The 20006-nt window shown below is 59.5% G+C and overlaps 1 protein-coding gene across 1 annotated transcript; it reads right to left on the bottom strand.

Moving 5' to 3' along the window:
* Nucleotides 1-517: 517 nt before the first annotated feature.
* On the bottom strand, nt 518-17722 carry LOC113407644 (calcium/calmodulin-dependent protein kinase type II subunit beta-like; the record flags this gene model as incomplete). Its single annotated transcript, XM_026656814.1, has 2 exons — nt 17642-17722; nt 518-612 (listed from the first exon to the last, which is right to left on the bottom strand). Coding segments are annotated over exons 1-2 (160 nt in total), but the record flags the coding sequence as incomplete, so codon positions are not given.
* Between the last annotated feature and the right edge of the window lie 2284 nt (nt 17723-20006).

Raw genomic sequence — 20006 nt, 5'->3', positions numbered from 1 at the left:
ACCCTCCCTTCTCCTACAACTCAGCCATAGACCACGACAGCTTTGTGGGCGCGTGCCGAACAGGTCAGGTCCATCGTGAGACAACAAGCGCGGAGACAGCGGTTGGTCAGGAAAGTCCACAGGTACCACATACCGACTGGAGTTATTTCATGTCTATTACAGGTGATTTTCAATTTACTGCTGGGTAACCGTTTTGGCAAATGCTGACTCTTTAAAGGCAACCACCGAAATGGCTCGATCCGGCTCCCAATGAAATCAGTGGGAGTGATAGTGTCACCCGCATAGGAGAATCGACACACACACACACCACCCTGGGGCCAGTGCGAATGCAGGAAGTCAGACAAAATGATCATCATGTCACCTGCCCTTAAAGCCCACACCCCCAGCGGCGCGGCCGCAAATGGCTAGCGAAGGATCCCCCCCTCCCCTCTGCGGCCACGGAGGTGAGAAGGGGAGGCCGGCAGATTTTCCAGTCGGCGCAGCCATGGAAGGGAAACAAGCCAAGCGCTGAGCCTACCTCTTGCGGAGAGCTTCTTGGTGTTGATAATCTTGGCTGCGTACTCATGGCCGGTGCAGAGTTTGACGCAGCGTCGCACGACCGAGAAAGCCCCCCTAGAGAGAGGAAAAGAGAGAGAGAGAAAAAAAACTAACTTCCCAACCTCCGCACCAGGAGAGCTCAGCAGCAGCCCACCGGGCCGGTTTGGAGAGGCCCTTAGGCTGCTGATTATCACATTGGCTTAATATTTCAGTGTAACCAGCACAAGACACGGGGACATCTGGCACTAGCTCTGACTCAGCACCGTGACGGGCAGGTGTGCGAGCCGCCCTGCCGGAGGATCTAAGGCCTGCAGGATTCGGAGGGCACTTTGGGGGGGGGGGGGGGCGCGGTGCGGGTATTCCCACTATACGGGGGTGACCCAGGGACTGCTTGATGTTCAGTGGCACAGGCTCCCTCCATACAGCGTTTGAGGGGGCGGAGCCTCTCCCAGCATAAGGGGCGGAGCCTCTCCCATTGAGAAGGAGGAGCTAGTCCACAATGCATTGCAAAAAAAAAAAAGAACATTAGCATATCACCCCCAAACCCCCATCAATCCTGGTCCCAAGCCAAGGCCATCAGCGCCCCATAATGCAGCTGGACAGGACTCACCCCCCACACACTTGCTCCCACACACCCCAGCAGCCCCACCCCACCCCCTTTCGGGACAACCAGCAATTAGCTGCTGCTGCGCTCGGTGCTGTACGACACACCAGATACCGGCAGGGCCTGCCCCAAAGAGCAGACAGGCATGGGGACAGAAGGGCAGCAGGCACCGAGCAGCCCTCAGACAGGAAGGCAGGAGCTCGGAGCTCCAGGGTAAAAATTTTCTAATGCAACCTCAGTGACTGAGACACCCTTCACCGTGTTTTCAAAAGTGACTTGGGGCCAGACTGTCCAAGCTACTTAGGTGCCTGAAGACGCAGGAGAGTGCCTAGTAGGACGGTCAGACGCATCTAAGCAGGTCAGGCACCCTGTCTCCCATGGGATTTAGGCACCTAACCTGCTTAGGCACTTTTGTATCTCACTAGGTGCCTTTCTGCGTCTTTGACAATCAGGCCCCCTAGCACTCAGCTGCCTCTGCCTCCCAGACAGCCAACTGGAACGGGGCTCATAAGGGTAGGGCCACACTGCAATGAAAAACCCAGGCCAGCTGACTCAAGGGGCTGTTTAATTGTAGGGTAGATGTTTAGGGACCTGTAGACAGTCTGGACTCACCCCTGCGGCACCTCCTGCTGGTCATCTCGGGACTTATCTCTTCCAGTATCCTGGAGCGCCCCCTGCAGGCTGGTGATCCACCTGTCCTCTGGCCCCATATCCCTCCCGGACCCCGGTGCCCTTGTATGTGGGGTGCTGCCCCCTGGCAGTACACCCCTCAGTACTAGCGTCTCCCCTCCCTGGGGAACCCCCACCCACTATCCCTACCTCACCTCAGAATAAGGCCACTGCCAGTCATCAACTAGCCCCCGCTCCCTGGGGCAGACTGCAGTATAGGCCACTCATCACTGGCAAGGAGGGTTTGGACCTGCTGCCTTGGCCTAGCCCTGGGCTGCCCTCTGCAACCCCCAGTACCCCTTGGCCTTCTCCTAGGCTGCAGCCTGGGGCTTTCCAGGCTGGAGCTCCCCAGCCCTGCTCCACCCAGGTACTCTGCTCTAGTTCCCTGCAGCCAGGCCCTTCTCTCTGTGCACTCAGAGAGACTGCTGAGCTCTTGGCTCCCAGCCTTCTTATACAGGCCAGCTGAGGCCTGATTGGGGCGTGGCCCAGCTGCAGCTGCTTCCCCAATCAGCCCAGTAGCTTTTCCCTTTGCCCCAGCCCTCTGCCAGGGCTCTTTTAAACCCCCCAGGCAGGAGCGGGGTAACCACCCTGCTACAGGACCCTTCCCCCTTGCAGGGTCCTACAGCCCACACTGCAATGAGACAGCCCGAGGCAGCCGGCCCAGGCCAGCCGTGGGTTTTTAACTGCAGCGGAGACATACCCTAAATGTCTACATCATTCCTGAAAAGAAGAGTTAGGCTCCCAGGTCACTTCATTACTTTGAAAATTTTACCCTTTGACTCTTGAAAATTGTCTCCATGGTGCGTATTTTGCACCAAAAAACCCATATCCATCTTAGGCCCTGCCAGACTCACTCCTGCTGGACGATTCCGTTCCTAGGGCAGGTCTGTTTTTCTTTAACTACACTTCCAAACTGCTTTTAAACCACGTTTCCCTCCCCCGTTACAATTCCCCAATCAGGAAACAGAATTCCCTGAACACGGGGAAAACCAGGTGCGAGGAGACCGCTCCGACCCGGCCCTTCTCCCGCTGCCTGGCTGGTGTTTGGTCAGCTCGCTCCCCAGCAGCTCATCTGGAGACGGTGCCCCCCTCAAAAGGATAAAGGACAAAAGATGCTGAAATTCCAAACGTGCCAATGCGAGATTTTCCAGGATTGTTCTGGATCAGGAAAAGCGGCTTTCACGGATGGGGGTGGTGTTTACTTGTTAATGCCTAGATATCAGCATCCAAAGGTGGGCAGCGCAGGCCAGGTCCAGCCAAAGAGGGTCTAGAAAGCACTGTCAGCAAGTGGCAGCGGGGGGATTTGCTCCTGGGAATGCAGGCAGATAGCCAGAGTTGCTACGCAGCCTGGCTGAGGCTCTCTAAAAGCCGATGCTGATCACTGCAGAGCTAAGCGTTCCCCAGGTGCCCAAGCCAGCGCTCTAAGGGGAAAGCGTTGGCGTCCCTAGCTCCTGGATTTCTCGCTCTGCATTGTGACCAGCTGGGAGGTCTCCTTAAGAAAAGCCAGTGGCTCTGGGTGGGCATTAAAGACCTTGGAGCCCCAGCTAAATTCTCCCCTTTGCTACAGTCATTGCTGTGCAACCAGCTTCTGTCCTCCACCCCAGAGGTGGCTGCATTGCCAGGAGGTAACTTGCATGAGGGAAGCACCACTAGTAAATCAATCACAGCTCCAAAGATCACGTGCTGTTGGCCTCACGTTGCCACAGCCTGGCAAGGGTAGACTAGCCAGCCCTGATCCTGCCATGGAAAAGGGCAGCTGCTTCCCCTCCTGCCCAGGAGATCCTCACCTACAGTGTCCTTCAAACCACAGCCCTTTCTCCCAGGAGAGACCTTGCCCTTCTGCAATCCCTTCTCCCCTCCGCTCTGCTAGCTTTCTCCCTCTGCCACTTCCTTCCTGTGCTTTTTAACCACCCCTCCCAGCTGATGGGACAGCCACCTCCTTAGCCAGCCAGCCTGCACTCTGATTAGGTAATTAAGTACTCTCCATTCCTCCCTCAAGTCTTCTCTAGGGGAAACTAATCAGAGCTTAAGTGACCGGAGTGCTGGGACAGCTGTTAGCTCTCAGCACTCTGTCACACTCCACATCATCTTGCCCAACCCAGCTGCTCCCCAGAGACTGCTGCTTCTTCAAGAGCTGCAGCTCCCCAGAATTATAAGCTTCATTATCAGAGATTCGTGAATGCCTGTCTGGGGGAACAAGGGCTGGGGAAGGGCCACAGTTCGCACCTAACAGGGCTGAGCTCTGCCCGAAGGGGGCAGAACACAGATTCGGGATGTGTCTATGGCTTTGAGCACAGTAACTCCAGCACCCCCAGGTGTATAACCCCTGCACGCAGAGTAGGGCGACCGATGGCTTTTCCGGTTTGCTGGAAGTTCGGAGAAAAAAATCGGTTTTGGTCAACCCGAAAACAAGATTTGCCAGAACTTCCAGTGACAAGCAAATAATAATAATAATAATAATTAATTAATAATAATTTCAGGGCGAACGGAACATTTTGTTTCAATTTCAAGGTCTCTTTGGCCCATTTTTTGAAAACTAAAATGAAAGGCCATTTCCCAGCAAAAAGTCATTTCCAATGGAACCGCTCACCCCGCCCTCCTCAGGGGTCTTGGCCCAGTTTAGATCGGCCCTGGGCAGAGACCTGTGGGGAGGGCGGGGTGACGGTTTTCAATGGAAACTTCTGCAGCTGCTGCCTGGGCAGGAAGGCAAAGGGCACCTCGGGTTCCTGGGGCACAGGGAATGGAGACAGACCCCCCCCCCAATGCTCCTTGCCGCCCCGATACGCATCTGGCTATCCCGGCTGGGGGATGAAATGACTAGCTGGGGGCTCAGAGCCACAGAGCGAAGCCAGGCGCCCCGTTCTCCCTGCATGCACCCATTACATGCCCTCCCTTTCCTCCCTTATTTATTGTCTGGATCGCGGCAGTGCCAAGAGCACCCGGCATGGGCCAGGACCCCTCTGTGCTAGGCGCTGCACGAACAGCGACTGCAGAGAGAACTCCCAGCAGAAACCCATCTCAGCAAACCTGGGCACCTTCTGCAGGGGGAGCATGAGAGTCGGAATCAATCCCCCCCCCCCCCCCGCCTCTCCCTGCCAAGTCTCTTCTGGGCCCACATCTCAGTTACTTCCCCCTGAGTCTTCCCTACAGGGAGCGACGCCTCATGGAACAGGGGCCCCAGTTGCCAAGCAGCGGCACCCAGCCGAGGGGAAGCCAGGCCATGCTGCGTGAGGCCCGTGGAGCGATTCCCGCCACGCACGGCACGGGATCCCCGCACGAGGCTTTCAGCTTGGGAGCGTTTCTAATGATCTTCTGCCCGCGGCTCCTCCTTTCTTTGCAGCGCTGAGCGGAAAGGCTCTGCCCAGACCCGGCAGTGGCCCATTCCGCTCACAGAGCCGGCAGGCACTGATGGGCAAACGGGGCCATCCTGCTCTGCTCAAACGCCTTCAAAAGAGGGAGGAGCACAGGCAGCAAGAGGCACCTTCAAAGAGCAGCAACAGAAAGGCAATCTGCAGAGAGCGGCCCCGGGGCTTCCCCCGTGACCAGCAGGGGGGCAGGCAAAGCAGACCAGATCCCTAACGGAGGTGGGGCCGGGGGGATTCCCAGACGGGGACGTGGCAGCTGGCCCGACGATAGCGCAGGATACACCAGGATAGCAACAGCTACGCCCAGCCAGAGGCTGCAGGGAGCGGCTTGCTCCCCCGGCCCTGTATTTCCCCCCCAGGGCCTCGTTCCCCAAGCTGTGCGCAGGGTGGGTGATTTTTGACCCTGATCAGCGAGATTTTCTGCTCCAAACCTCTGGACTTAGGAGCCACCAAGGGGTTGGCTGGAAGAGAAGAACAGCCTGAGATAGGCCATTGGCTGATTTCCTGAGGCCCTGACCTCAGGGAGGTCACAAGGGCAAAGCAACCCTCCGGGCCATGGACTGTGGGAGCCCTTGGGAATTCAGCTGCCCTCTTCGGGCAGGGACTGGGTCTTTGCTCTGTGTCCGTAGAGCACTGGCCACACCTGGTCCTGGTCCCACCCGTGTGGCTCCGAGGGGCTACGAATACATAACGAGCAGCGCGATCTATCCGAGCACCTTGCAAGGGATTTGTCCCCTGGAGCAAGGCATCGTACATCTCCATTGTACAGGTGGAGAACTGATGGCCAGAGACACCCACCCAAGGCCACACAGGAAATCTGTAGCAGACCAGGGATAGGATCGTGCTCTAACCACTGAGCTGTCCTTCCTCAAGGGCTTCCTCATATCTGTGCTGGGCACATGGCTCCTTCGGGTCAGAGAGAGGAGAGGGGACATAAGAATGGCCATACAGGGTCAGACCAAACGTCCATCCAGCCCAGTATCCTGTCTTCTGAGAGTGGCCAATGCCAGGTGCGCCAGAGGGAATGAACAGAACAGGGAAACATCAAGTGATCCATCCCGTCACCCATTCCCAGCTTCTGTCAAACAGAGGCTAGGGACACCATCCCTGCCCATCCTGGCTAATAGCCATTGATGGACCTATCCTCCATTAACTTATCTAGTTCTTTTTTGAACCCTGTTAGTCTTGGCCTTCACAACATCCTCTGGCAAGGAGTTCCACAGGTTCACTGTGCGTTGTGTGAAGAAATACTTCCTTATGTTTAGTATCAGAGGGGTAGCCATGTTAGTCTGGATCTGTAAAAAGCAACAAAGAGTCCTGTGGCACCTTATAGACTAACAGACATATTGGAGCATAAGCTTTCGTGGGTGAATACCCACTTCCTCAGACGTCTGACAAAGTGGGTATTCACCCATGAAAGCTTATGCTCCAATACGTCTGTTAGTTTATAAGGTGCCACAGGACTCTTTGTTGCTTTTTCCTTATGTTTGTTTTAAACCTGCTGCCTATTAATTTCATTGTGTGGCCCCTAGTTCTTGTGTTATGAAAAGGAGTAAATAACACTTCCTTATCTACTTTCTCCACACCAGGCATGATTTTATAGACCTCAATCACATCACCCCTTAACCGTCTCTTTTCCAAGCTGAAAAGTCCCAGTCTTATTAATCTCTTCTCATACAGAAGCCGTTCCATACCCCTAATCATTTTTGTTGCCCTTTTCTGAACCTTTTCCAATTCCAATATATCTTTTTTGAGATGGGGTGACCACATCTGCACACAGTATTCCAGATGTGGGCGTACCATGGATTTATACAGAGGCAATATGATATTTTCTGTCTTATTATCTATCCCTTTCTTAATGATTCCCAACATTCTGTTAGGGAAGTTATCTGCTAGGTGCCCGGTCCGTTCTCCAGCGGCTCAGGCCAGGCCAGAACGAACCTCTAAAGAAGCAACACATTTCAGTACCATGGAGAGAACACGCTCAGGTTCCATCTTTACGTGGCAGAACAAGCTGCCCTGGTATCATGGCATGATCCCAAAGGGTGCCAGCAGCTGTGTCCCTAGGTGTCTGAACTGTTGGGAGTTAACAGGGGGATTATGGCAGAGTTTAGATGCACCGGTATCAAGACTCGGGGCCCCTCTATGCCAGGTGCTCCACATGCCCCCCTGGTATCACCTTCGGTAACTCCTCTTCTTCCTCCCGCCCCAGCAGGTGTCTGCAGACTTCCCATAGCCATCGCTTCGCCGAGCCTTCCCGGGAAGTTCCCCCCTCCAGCCTCTCTGTGTCTCGATGGTAAGCAGGCACCAAGGACCAGATGTTGTGTCTCAGGGACAGTCGCATCAGAGCTCCATTGGATTGCCTCCTCCCTGCTCTGTGACCTGATCCTTCCTGGTACAGAGCCCCAAACTGTGCTGGCCAGCTGTGCTGCCAGGTTTGCTGTGCCCTCCGGAGGCCTTGTCTGCACCACAGACCGGGCCCCAAAACTGCCCCAGGCCGCTGCTCCACTGGCAGAAGCTGTAGTGTAGACAAGGCTGGCTCTAAGACAACAAAGAGGTGAAACGCCGGAGTCCTGTCTATACTACAGCAGGAACCAGGGCAGCTGCGCCCGTTGGCAATTCCCGGTCCTGATATTGCCAGGGCAGTTGTAGCCTACGTGTCCCCGGTGTTACTGCCTCTTCCATGGTGGAAAGGGCCAGTTTAAGTGTCTAATCAGCGTTTGCAGCGCCCAGATCTGCGGCCTGAGAACCAATGGGAGGCACGGCCCCCGCTCGGCAGATGGCATTGGTGACTTTCCTGAATCCAGTTAGACACGCAGACCCCAGCTCCTATTTCATCCACCTCACAGACCTTCTGACCAGGTTCTCCCTACCAGGGGAATAACCTGTCCCCCACCCCGCCTCTGATCTGTGTGCCCCGCTCAGTGTTCAGACCAGCCCACCTCCGTCTCTACTGCACTGATCCCAGTCCCAGCCCCCTCCTGTGCCCAGGGGAGTGGTCCGATCCCAGCGTGCGAGGAAGGGGTGGGGGTGGATGGACGGGGACTAACCAGAGCCCGTCTGCAGCTGCTCCGGGTGAAATCCCTGGACACGGCCCTGACTAGCAATCAACTACAGGAACGGCCGAAGTTCCACGGAGTATTTAACCCCCAGAGCAGGGCTCCCCTCACCCCAAAGCCTGGTCAGCACCCAGCATTTCAGGTGCAGAAGGATCTATCCCAGGAGCTCTCGCTTCTGGCCTGTCAGCAAGAAACAGCAGCCTGCATGGACTGAACAGAGAGACTGTCCCTGAGAGAGCAAGGGAGAGGCCCCCTCGCCTCCCCCATATTAAAGCATAGAAACCGCCACTCACCCAGCAACGGGGTCTTTATCAGAGCCCCTCCTGTCTATCAGGCTGCTCCTCCAGCCCCATCCTGGCAGTACACTGCAAGATATGGACCATCCCACGCCCCCAGGCGGCAGGGCTGGCCTGCTAATCCCATTGGAGTCAGGGGAGACCCGAGGTCCAGAGACGAAGGCCCAGGTTTATAAAGGTTTCCAGGCACCGTTACGCTCAGCGTTGCAACACCTAATGGGTTTAGGAGCTGACACCTCATTCCCAAAGGGATTTAGGTACCTGACTGCCTTAAAATCTCTGGGCCTCGGTGATTAGCCCACAGCCCCCCAGGGAGTCAGTCTGGGGCCAAGCTAGTGCCTTAGCCACTGGGCCACCCTTCCTCTCTGCCCTCACCACCCCCCAGCACCAGTGCCCAGAAGCAGAGCCCAATCCGGTAGCCCCCTCCACAGAAGGTGTCATGGAGTGTGGGGGGAGACAAGGCCCTGCCCCCCCCCCCACTTCCTGCGATTCACCATGACTCTCAGCCAGCCAGTAACACAGAAGGTTTATTTAGATGACAGGAACACAGCCCAAGACAGGTCTTGCAGGTACAGACAACAGGACTCCCTCAGTCAGGTCCATCTTGGGGGAAGCAGGGGGCTAGGGAGGCCAGAGCCCTGTCTGGGCACCTCTCCATTTTCTCAGCCAGCCCCAAACTGAAAAAACTCCAACTGGTCCTCTGGCCTTTGTCTCTTTCCCGGGCCAGGAGGTCACCTGATCTCTTTGTTCTCCAACACCTTCCGTTGGCACTTTTGCAGAGGAGGGGCCCAGGCCATCAGTTGCCAGGAGACAGGGCGTTGGCCATTCTCTGTGCAGACACCATCACACTGGCCCTCTTGGGCTCTGCGACAATCACACCCCCCTAGACACTCAAGAAATGCATAGGGGAAACTGAGGCACCCACACAGCACTCAGAGAAAACATTAAGAACATTCCCACTTCGTCACAGAAGGAATCCCCCCCAAAAGCTCGTAGCCTCCCCCCCCAACCATAAACTAGAAGCAACAATGCTGAGAACAGCAATCCCGCAGGACACATTACTGCCTCGTGAATTACAGGAGCACCTACACCGGCCAGTCACAGAGCAGGGCCTGCATCGTGCTAGGCGCTGAACAAACTCAGAACAGAGGGATGCTCCCCGCTCTGGAGAGCCGATAAGCAAGACAAGAGACAACGGGTGCATACAGAAGGGAGAGCACAGTACAGGTCAGTGTGATGGCCACCAGCCCTGTGGCCGAGATCTGGTGTCGGGGAGTGGGGAGATCTGGCATCCCCATCCCTTCAACTAGAGTTCAAAGCGGAGGCTCGGCTGGTGGTAAGGGGCCAAAGCGACGGGGCTCTGGCTCTGTGCAAGTCCCCTTGCCCCCAAGGCCCATGCAGGGCGACCTCTCTGAGCACCCTCCTCAGGCAAGGCAGGCTCGGGGTGTCCCCCAGCAGTTCTCCAGCATCAGCACATCTGTTCCCCCAAATCCAAAAGCCCAGACCAGCTCGGAAAGGCCCCCTGAACAGGACACAGTCTGGGCCTGCCAGGTGATCTGCTCCCCCCTTCTGCCGTTCTAACAGCCCTTCCCCGCAGGCACCCGGGCCCCACCCGCTGCAAAGATGGCACCAGTTGTCCCAGAGAACCCAGCCCCGGGAGACGCTCACACCCGGCTCTCGGTGGGCTGGGATGGTGCCTGGGGAGAGCTCAGAACCAACCCAGCCAGCGAGGCTCCCATTGGGACCAACAGCAGCAAAATGGGGTGGGCAGCAAGCAGTGGGTCAAAGACCCCAGCACGGGCACCCTGGCGAGAACAGGAGGAAGAGGGAACCGCCCAGCGTCCCTGATGCCTCTGATCTGGGCAAGCGGGAGCTAAAGCACAGAGTTGGGAGCCAGGACTCCTGGGTTCTTCCCCAACTCTGCCACCAGGTAGGTCTGACCTCGCCCGTGCCACATTCCTGCTCTGCCCCTCTGTAAAGGGGGGGTAATGAAACCAACCTCGCTGCAGGCTCCGAGAGGCCGATGACGCTGCGCTAACACTAAGGCAGGCCCAGCCTGCAGATGGAAAGGGCTGGGGAAGGATTATGGCTGACAATCCTGGCAATGAACAGGGGCAGGGGGCACTGCCTCCTCCTGGAGAGAGTCAGCTACTTCAGGAGCCTCCCTGTGTGTCATAGTCTCTGTACTGCTAACACCTAGATTCTCAGGTGGCCGGGGGATCTGGGGCTCCGACCCTGCGGCGACATGCACGGTGCCCTGGGCTGGCTGCATTAGAAAACCCGGCAAGCGAGGGCAGGAACAGTGCGGAGCAGCAGCAGCTGCCTCAGCACACGGTGCCGTTATGAGCCTGTGTTTGCCAGCGCAGTCTGTTGCCATGGAAACGCCAGGTGCCCCGGATTGAGGATTGCTGCAGGGGGCGAGGAAGCGAGCGTGGGCGGGAAGACGGGAGGCGGGGCGGGGGAAGCACTGGGCAGGGGCACAGGATGGCAGGAGCGAGGAGTTCCTCTGGGTGGAATGAGGGGGGCCCTGACCAGCCTCCAGAGCCAGCTGCATTGCTCGCGGGACAGAGGGGCAGCCGCAGCAAGTGACAGCCCTCCCCCTCCATCCAGAAACAAGCCTATTCCCCGGGGGAGGCGGTGATGGAAAGGAACAGGCTCACATCCTGCCCCGGCACTGGTTTGCCTCTGCACCAAGCCCTGGCTCGCCAGCCAGCTTTCCCGTTTCCACACCTGGCAGCTGGCATGTCAGGGGCAGGGGACCTGCGCACTCTGCTCCCTCGCGGAGCAAGATGTCCCATCCCGGGCACGCAGCCAGCGATGTTGGTGCAAGGAGCGGGCTGGCCGAGCCAGCAGAGAGGGCCGGCAGGGGTCCCCCGGGGTCCGGTTTGTTCTGCCCCACGTGCTGCCCGCAGATGCTCTGCTGGGGAAGGGGCTGGGGGCCTCCAACTCGCAGGCCCCACCCTGCTCCTGGCCCTGCAGAACGGCTAGCGCCAGAGGGTTTTCCCGGTGTCTAATTCCTGCCCTCTGCAGCCCCGAGAACCTCTCCAAACCTCACCCAAGGCCGGGCTCCCCCTTCAATCACTGCTCATTGCCGCCTTCATCCCCCACTGCTGTGCTGCCCATCGCCTTTGTCCCCTCGTGGCATAACCCAACCTGGCAGCGCCACTCCACCGCGGGCCGGGCCATGTCGTCCACGCGCCGCCCTTGCTCCAAGCCCTCTGGGGCCCGGCTGTAATCCCCTCGATGGCGCTAACCCCGCTCTGCGTTCGCTGGGACTCCCCAGTTCCCCGCAGCCTGGCAGGCAGAACCACCACCAACTCCCCTGGGGCCGACAGAGCCAGGGGCGCAGACACTCACGCCCCGATCCACGCGGCCCTAACCCCGGGCTACGGCCCCCCCGGGACGCACCGCCCAGGGTGCACAGCACCGGCCCAGCGTGGCCTATAACCCCAGCTTCCCAGCACTGCAGGGCCGAATGAGCCCCCCGAGGGCCAGTTTCTCCCCCCACAGAACAGCAGCCCCCCCCTCCATGAGAGTGTTGTCATCCCCCGGAGGCGCTGCCCAGCCAGGCACTGAGTACATTTCTGCTCACACCCCCGCTGCTGCTGTTGTTTCTTCCGATCCAAACGGCTAACAAGCCTTCAGCTGAACGGGGAAGAGGGCAAGGGAAGGACAGGGCCTTGCCAGCGTCTCAGGGCAACGCAACCAAGGCAGAGCGTTAAACCCCTTCCCAGAGCCGAGCACCCGCCTGTGGCTAGCAGGGGCCCAGAGCCGCTGCAGTTCAGCGAGATGCCAGGTGTCCCGGCAGGGAGCAGTCACAGAGAGCGGATGGGCAGTGGCAAAGGGAGGGTGATTGGAGCAGCCATCTGTTCCGGAGCTGGCAGAGCCCTGCATGAGAGGGAGGCTGGCACCTCCCAGCTGGTCTGACTGGCACCACAGCCCAGGGATAGGATAAAAATGGCAGGGTGAGCTGGGGCAGGGAGGGGAAGCCTGAGCTGGGAGAGGCTGCGAGCTTCTAAACAGGTGCCAGGGCCTAGCCAAGGTTGCGTCAGCGCCCAGGGCTGGCACTTTGATCAACCAGAGGGTTTGGGGCTAGTCAGGGCAGCCCCACACTGCCCACTGGTCTCACCCCAGAGGCACTTCCAGGCCAGATCAGCCATGGGGCCCCACTCCTGTCTCAGACACTGGCACCCTGTAGCCACCAGTTCTGGAAAAACCTGCCCATGGGGACATTCCCCCTAGAGACTGGTTCCTGCGCTGAGGCCAGGCTGGGGTGTTAGATGAGACCCCCTTCTTTTATACCTAGCTGCTAACGCCTGTAACTGAGAACTGTCTATTTCACTGTCCAGCTAACTGTCCAATCCTCTCGCAAACCTCACTGAGCTCCAGACCTCGGTCAGATCTTGCGGCGGTGAGTTCCACCGGCTAATTACCCGATGTGCAATAATTGTCTTTCCCGTGCAATAATGTGTAATAATGGTTTCAGCCAGCTGCCTTTCGGTCCCACTCCCCGGCCCCTTGTGCTTGTATTATGATGAAGGGTAAATATCGGCGCACCTGTTCTATCTTAGACCCCTGCATCTTGCGCCTGCGTCATTCATTGGTTGTTCCACCCGTCTTCGCCCCGAAGGTAGCAGACATAGCACTGGAATGGGCCTTGACAGCGGCACTCAGCTCGCTGCAGTATGTCCGCCACCATCCCCTCCCAATGCTCTGTTTGATTCCCTGCACATTGACGGACAAGCTCCCGGAGCTGGCGAAGGAGACCCTCTCACGCCTCGGTAGCTGGGGTGAGGAGTCAGACATCGCCATAAGGCCCTGCAGCTGGGGGCAGCCCTCACAGACCTCTCTACGCTAGGACAGGCAGCGTGGCCTAGTGCCTAGAGCAACTCAACTGGGACTCTGGAGAGCTGGGTTCAGGTTCTGCCACCGGCCTGCTGGGTGACCCTGGGTAAGTCACTTCCCTGCTCTGGGCCGCAGTCTTCCCACCTATGAAGCACTTTGAAACCCACTGGTGGAGAGTGAGACGTCAGAGCCAGGCATTCGTTGCTTCATACTCTTAGAGGTGCTGGGCCCACAAACGCCCCTCGCCGGCCCAGCTGCTGCTTTTCACTCCCTTGGCCACGTTCCTTTCCGAGCCCAAGGCCCCCGAGCATGCGTCAGGGCGGCAGACAGGCAGGGCCTGCACCCCAGGAGCCAGGCGACTGCCCCGGCCAGCAGCCCCAGCCTCTCCCGAATGGTTCCTGGAAGCCGCCCACTGTTTATTCCACAGGGCTCCGCACAGCAGCGGGGGGAGGGCCCGCGGTCGCACACCCCGCAGCCCAGCTTGGCTATTATTTATTGGCCGAACTGCCTCGGGGCCGGGATCTACGTGCTGCCCAATAGCCCCGCCACCACCCGCCAGCCCCCTCCACGCCAAAGGGCCTTCGTGCAAAAGTGACCCTCCTAGTCCCCCAAGTGATCAAAGCCTGGTGCACCCGAAGGACAGGATAGCGGGGGGCATACTTCAGCGGAGACACCCCCGGCATGGGTAAATAGGAGCCTCACCAAGAAAGTCCTGGGGATCAAGAGCAGGCCACACATAGCCAGGGGCAGGGAGCCGGGTCAGCTCTCCAAGCAGGCTGGGCACAGCTCACGAAGAGACCCCCCCCATTGCACTGGGCTCTGAGCAGACTGGTAGCCACTGCTGATCTGCTTAGCTATTTCGAACACACCCATCACCCTGGTATCCGAGCTCCACCACGGTCCACGAGCAGCCTCACTTCAGCACCCGTGGGGCAGCTGCTGTGTCCCTGCAGGGGGCTTAGTCCTCAGGCCTGGACATGCCAAGCGTGCCAAAGTGAGAATTTGCTGTAGTATTTTTATGCCTCAGTTTCCCCACACATTGGATGGCTACCCAGTGAGGAGTGGGAGGAAGAAGGATTACATTTGCTCTCAGGGAAGACTAAGGGACATAAATGCAGGTGGAATGAACAGGGGAAGCGCTGGCTGACCTGGAAACTGAGGGGGAGAGAGACGTACGCGCCAGAGACGAAGTTCACTACTGTCTTCTCTGGGCCGACCTGGATGGGCACACTTTAACCTTCCTTTCTCTAGGCCAACCTCAGGACTTCCTGCGCTGCCTTCCAGGTGACTAACAAACCCGCCTGCTGCAAAGGCCGGGCGAGGTGCGTTCTCCCTGCAGAGCATTCCTGTCTCCCCCGGGAGCCTGGCTCCGTGCGACTGGCAGGAGGAGCTTGTGGTGCGAAGCAGGAGTGTGGGAGCCTCCGGGGCTCAGTCTCCGGCGGCTGCGAGGCCACATGGCCTACCCCGAAAGCACAGCAAGCCCCCCTTGGGATCTGACACATCGAAGGGGTTCCTCCAGGAGGCTGTTCCGAAGCTGGGGGCGTAGCCAGGCGCCTCCCCGGCAGCTCGACGATGGCTCGGAGGAAGGCTCGCCGACAAGCACGCCAGCCAGTTCCGGAGCAGCCCTGCAGTGCCTGGCTCTCCTCGGACAGCGCTCCCCAGCTCCTCTGGGGGCGGGCTCCTGACCTTCGTTTCCAAGGCCCTGGAAGTCAGTCCCACTGCTGCCCTTCTGCAGGCCCCGTTACGGCGCCCACGCTACCTCCTCGCTCTGCCGAATTCACGCCTGTCAAAGAGCCTCCAGAGAAACGCGGAAGCCCAGCAGTCATGTTCTGCAGCAGGAAGGGAGGGTCCCTCTCTATACAGCTCTGGCAAAGACCCCCCCACACACACACATACCCCCAGCATGTGCCCTCAGCTCCGTCCCTCCCAGACGCCTCATGTTCTGCACCCTTCCAGGGCACATTCAACACCTGGGACCACCATGACTATGTCTCTGAGCACCCCACAATCTTCAGCCTGTTTCTCCTCCTCGCTCCACCTCTGGAGAGAAGGGCAGAGCTGGTATCCCCAGTGAACACATGGGAACGGAGGCCCACAGAGACAGGGTGACTCACCCTGGGTCACAGAGTGTCACTCCACAGACACCAATTCCGGTCCCCCCTATGACCCAGCCACCGGCCCCTCTCTCTGTAGCAAGGAGGGGACAATCTCTCTCTATACCTCTGGGCAGAGCCCACCTGGCATCTCGTGTTCGTTTCTGGGCGCCCAACTACTACGAGCATTCACAGAGCGCCTAGAGGCTCCTGTCCCGGCCCGACCCTGTTGTGCCAGGCGCTGGACAGACACGGAACCAAAAGAGTTCCCACCCCAAAGCGCCGTCCGTCCAAGTAGCGGATGTAGAAAAACTGGCAGGGGTTCCCAGCCAAGCAACGCAGACGGCTGGGAGCTGGGTTATAAGGAAAGACGGTGAGAGCTAAATCCATACAGCTCAGCCAAGTGGCGAGGGAGGGGGCAGCAGGAGAATTATTGTAGGATGTTTAAACCTTCCAGGCACGCTGCAAAGTCCATGTCTGTTTGCTGGCCTTTGGGAAGGGATGCATGCAGGGGGGCGTTGAGACAGGTCGTTATGGGGTAGCCAGACTTGCATTAAAGATGGAGCAGTTTGCAAGGAATGGAATATTTTCAGGGGTTGCGAAATGGCAGGGCCAAGATTATCCCAGTTTGGGGGGGGAGGCTCAACTGGGGCACCCCAAATTCACTGCTCAGCTTGAGACACCCCAAGAGGTCCTGAGTCTGGGCTACTGCCAAGCACCAGCTCTCCGAAACCCGGGCCGCTTTAAGAGGTCTCAGCCTGGAGATGCCCCAAAAGGCCAGTGACTTCTGACAGCCATGGAGCACGGGTGTGAAATGTACGCCACTGGCATGCAGAGGGAGATGCTCCCCACCAGCCGGACCTCTTGGGGGGCAGCTGGGGTGGGGAAAGCCCCCTCAGTAGGCAGCACTGAGCGCTGGCCCCCCGGCACGAGGCCGGGTCCCAACGTGGGTGTGCAGATGGCAGGGTGCCCACATCGCGCACTCTCCCAGTGGCACAAGGGCAGACCCCAGCAGGGAACACATGGCAGCTCCAGCCCCTACTCACTGGAGGGGCAGCTATGCCAGCCCCCAGCTGGGCACTAGTGACCTGTAGGCACGGGGGGGGGGGGAAGGGGCGCTGAACCAACCTGCCAGGGCAGCTCCTCCCCCTGCCCAGCACCCACGGGCTGCCCGCTCTGTGGCACTGCTACTCCAGAGCTCAGGGCGCACTGATCTTCTGGGGGGGGACCCCCCTCCCAGTTCCCCTCCTCCAGCGCCAGCACATGGCCCTGAATGCAAAGAGGGGTGATTGCTGCCAGCCTGGGGCAGGGTGCCAGGGTGGGTGGAGTCTTCCCCAGCCCAGGGGCATCACCAAGAGCGCCCCCTCCCAGCCAAAAATCAGCGGTGATGCCTGTTGGGGGGGGGGGGCGCTTCTAAATGCAACTCATGACCGAGGAGCAGGAGCAGGCTGGGGAAGGCCGGTCTCCGGGGCTGCGCCGGACCAGGCAGACAAACCACTGCAGTGGGGGCGAGGGGGCTGGGTGAGCCCCGCAGAACCGGCTGCCTAAAAATACCGGCGCGGCTGCAGGAGCCTATAAATACGCGGCGAGCCCGAGCCGGAGGGGGGGCGGGGAGGACCCAGCGCCGCAGGGGAGCCGGGGGGGGGGGTCTAGGGTTTCTGGCACAAGGGACCCGCTGAAGGGCTAGTGCCATTCTCCAGATGGTTCCCATTCCTCCTGCAACATGCGTCATGGCTGCGAGCTCCGGCCGGCAAGCGAGCCCCCAGCCCCCGCTGCCACCCGCGGCCGGGCGAGCCCAGCCCCGGCACATGGCAAGTAGTAGGACGCCCCCCCCGGGGGAGGGGGGCAGCTGGCAACCAGAGAAGCCTGGGCCAGGCTCCCCCCCCCACACACACACTAGGGAACCCCCAGCACGGTGACACCCCAGAGCCAGCAGCCACCTTCCAGCCACCCCCGCGGGGCTTCCCCCCCGGCCCGTGCGCCCAGGGCGCAATGGAGAGCGCACCCCTTGCCCCGCACCGGTGCCGGGGGGGGCAGCACCCCCGGCTCCTCCCACCAGGCCCTGTAACGGGGGAGGGGAATGACCCCCAGCTCTCCCCACCCCCGAGGGGCGCAGCCCCCCTCGGGCGCCCCGGCCGCGGGCGCGCCGCTGGCTCCAGACGCGGCTCCTTACTTGCCAATTTCCTCGTACAGCTGGTACTCGTCGGTGAAGCGGGTGCAGGTCACGGTGGTTGCCATCGCGGCTGCCGCTTCGCTCCGCAATGAGCTGGGCTCCGGCTCCGCCTGGCAGCGGGGGAGGGAGGGGCTGGCAGGGGCGGGGGCAGGAGCCACCCAGCCCGCTGCGCTCCGAGGCTCCCTGCGAGCGGCGAGTCCCCCCACCCCGGCGGAGGAGCAAGGGCCAGCCCCCCGGGGACCCCCGCAGCCCGGGGAGGGGGACGGCCAGCCCAGCGACCCCCCGCACCCAGGGCATGGGGTGGTGTCAGGCCCCCCCAGGGGCCCTCGGGGCACCCCACAATACCCCCAGTGGAGGGGGCAGTGCCAGCCCCACATCATTAGGGGCCCCCCAACCAGAAGCCAAGGAGCCTCCCCATTCACAGAGATCCCCCCTTAGAACCAGCCCCCCAGTGCACCCCTCCAAAAGCCCCAGGGTTCCCAGACCCCACAATTTCTAGCCCCTCCCCACTCCCACCCCACGGAGCCAGGGCCCCTCCCGGAGACGGAGAGGGACACAGACCCCTTGGTGTTTGGGACCTGGGCTCCACTGGGAGGGGAGCTTGGGGGGAAGATGGTGAATGTGGTCTGGTTTTTGCTTGACCGGTCTCTGTTTCTTATTGTGGCCAGCCAGGCAAAAATACAGGCCAGGGTCTGCCCAGGCCAGGACCTCTACTAAGGAGGGGGCACCTTGGTTCTGCCCTGGGACAGGGCCCCTCCCTTCCGCATCAGCCCCTCACCCCCGGATCCAGAGGTCATGGGGCTGGGCGATAAAGGGCCATTAAAGCACAATATAGCACTGCTGCCCAGTCTGAGAGAGGTGGGCCCATCACCCTGCACCCCCACATGCCAGCCTATTGCACCTAGAGCCAGGGAGCGATGGAGCCGGGGGCCACACGGCTGTAAGGATATTTCAGGACCACCATCCAGGTTCTCATAGGCCCTTACAGGGGGGTTCACCTGGTCACGGTGGAACTCTGGGTGATGGACCCTCTACACAGCAAGATCAGTGCCCGAGACAGGGCTGCCCCGGGGCCTGGTCCCTGCCTGTGTGGCAAACTCCCCACCACCACCACCACCAATCCAAGCAGCGCTGCCAGATCCACCCAGAGCCTCCCACTCCTAGACACCCACCCCAGAGCCCCCCCCCATGCCCAGAGGCCCCCACTTCTGCTCCAAGTGCCAGGTGCATTCCCTTGACCTTGCCTCCTCCAACAGAAATACACAGCAAGAGGCACATTTAAATAAAACAAACAATCCGACCCAAACAAGCCACTCCCCCTGCCACGTCCCTCTCCCCCCTGGGGAGAGGCTGAAGCAAACACCCCCACAGATGTGTCCTCGAGTGTGACTGGGAGGTGTTCAGAGCCTACCGTAATGAGCGTGGAGAAGAACCCCTTCGCCCGCACCAGCTCCAGCTGAGTTATCCCCCGAGATTGGTTTGGGAATCATTCACTCTTCGGGGCTGCTCAGCAAGGGCACAGGTGTGATCACACTTCCGCCCGTGGGCTCCAGGTGTATGCGCTAACTAGTCCTGCGTGACCAGGCCCCGTAGTCCCAGTTGTTCCCGGGCTCTGGCCGGGGGTTTGCACCATCCTAGTTGCGAAAGGGGCAGAGGCATCCTCACAGCCACCACAATGAACCGGGTTAGAGCCAACAATCTGCCCTGGGTGTAGAGCACAGCCATCGGGCTGGTCCCTGACCCATAGACAACTATCATTTTGGTTGCTAGAAATCTGAACTAATCCCACGTCGCTCTTATAGGCAGATCTCCCAGCACTTTACCAAGAAGGTCAGTATCCTTATTCTCATTTTATAGATGGGGAAACTGAGGCACAGAGATGGCGGGGGAGGGGATTGACTTGCCCAAGGTCACTGACAGGGGAGTGGCAGGGCTGGGAGGAGAATCCAGGTCTCTTAAGTTGTGGTCCAGTGCTCTGGCCAGCATCCGCCCCCATTCAGCATGGACATCATTGCTAATCAGTAACAGCAGGATGTGCATGGTGATAGTGGGGGTGGGGAGGAGCATTCACACTCCATAGGATGTGAAGGCAGATTCCTGTTATAGCTTCTGTGACAGGGCTCAAGGGAACGCTGCTGGCTTTAGACCTAGGAAATTTCTGTGTCCACAATCAAGGGAAGGAGAAAAAGGTCTGCTAACAAGACCCAGCTCTGGCTCCATCAGGGCGCCTGGGCTGATCACAACACTGCGCAGCACCACAGCAGCCTCTCCTGACTTGACACGTCCTGACTCGGCCAAGCTGGCTGTCCCGGTCAGGGAGAACCCCCGTGCGGCGAGCTGGTTTCCAAGGCCAGGCCAGCATAGC

Source organism: Terrapene carolina, unplaced genomic scaffold (genome assembly GCF_002925995.2).
Source record: "Terrapene carolina triunguis isolate 2854851 unplaced genomic scaffold, T_m_triunguis-2.0 Scaffold49, whole genome shotgun sequence".
Taxonomy (NCBI): domain Eukaryota; kingdom Metazoa; phylum Chordata; order Testudines; family Emydidae; genus Terrapene; species Terrapene triunguis.
Note: the sequence above shows the minus strand (reverse complement) of the source record. Positions and strands in the feature narration are given on the sequence as shown.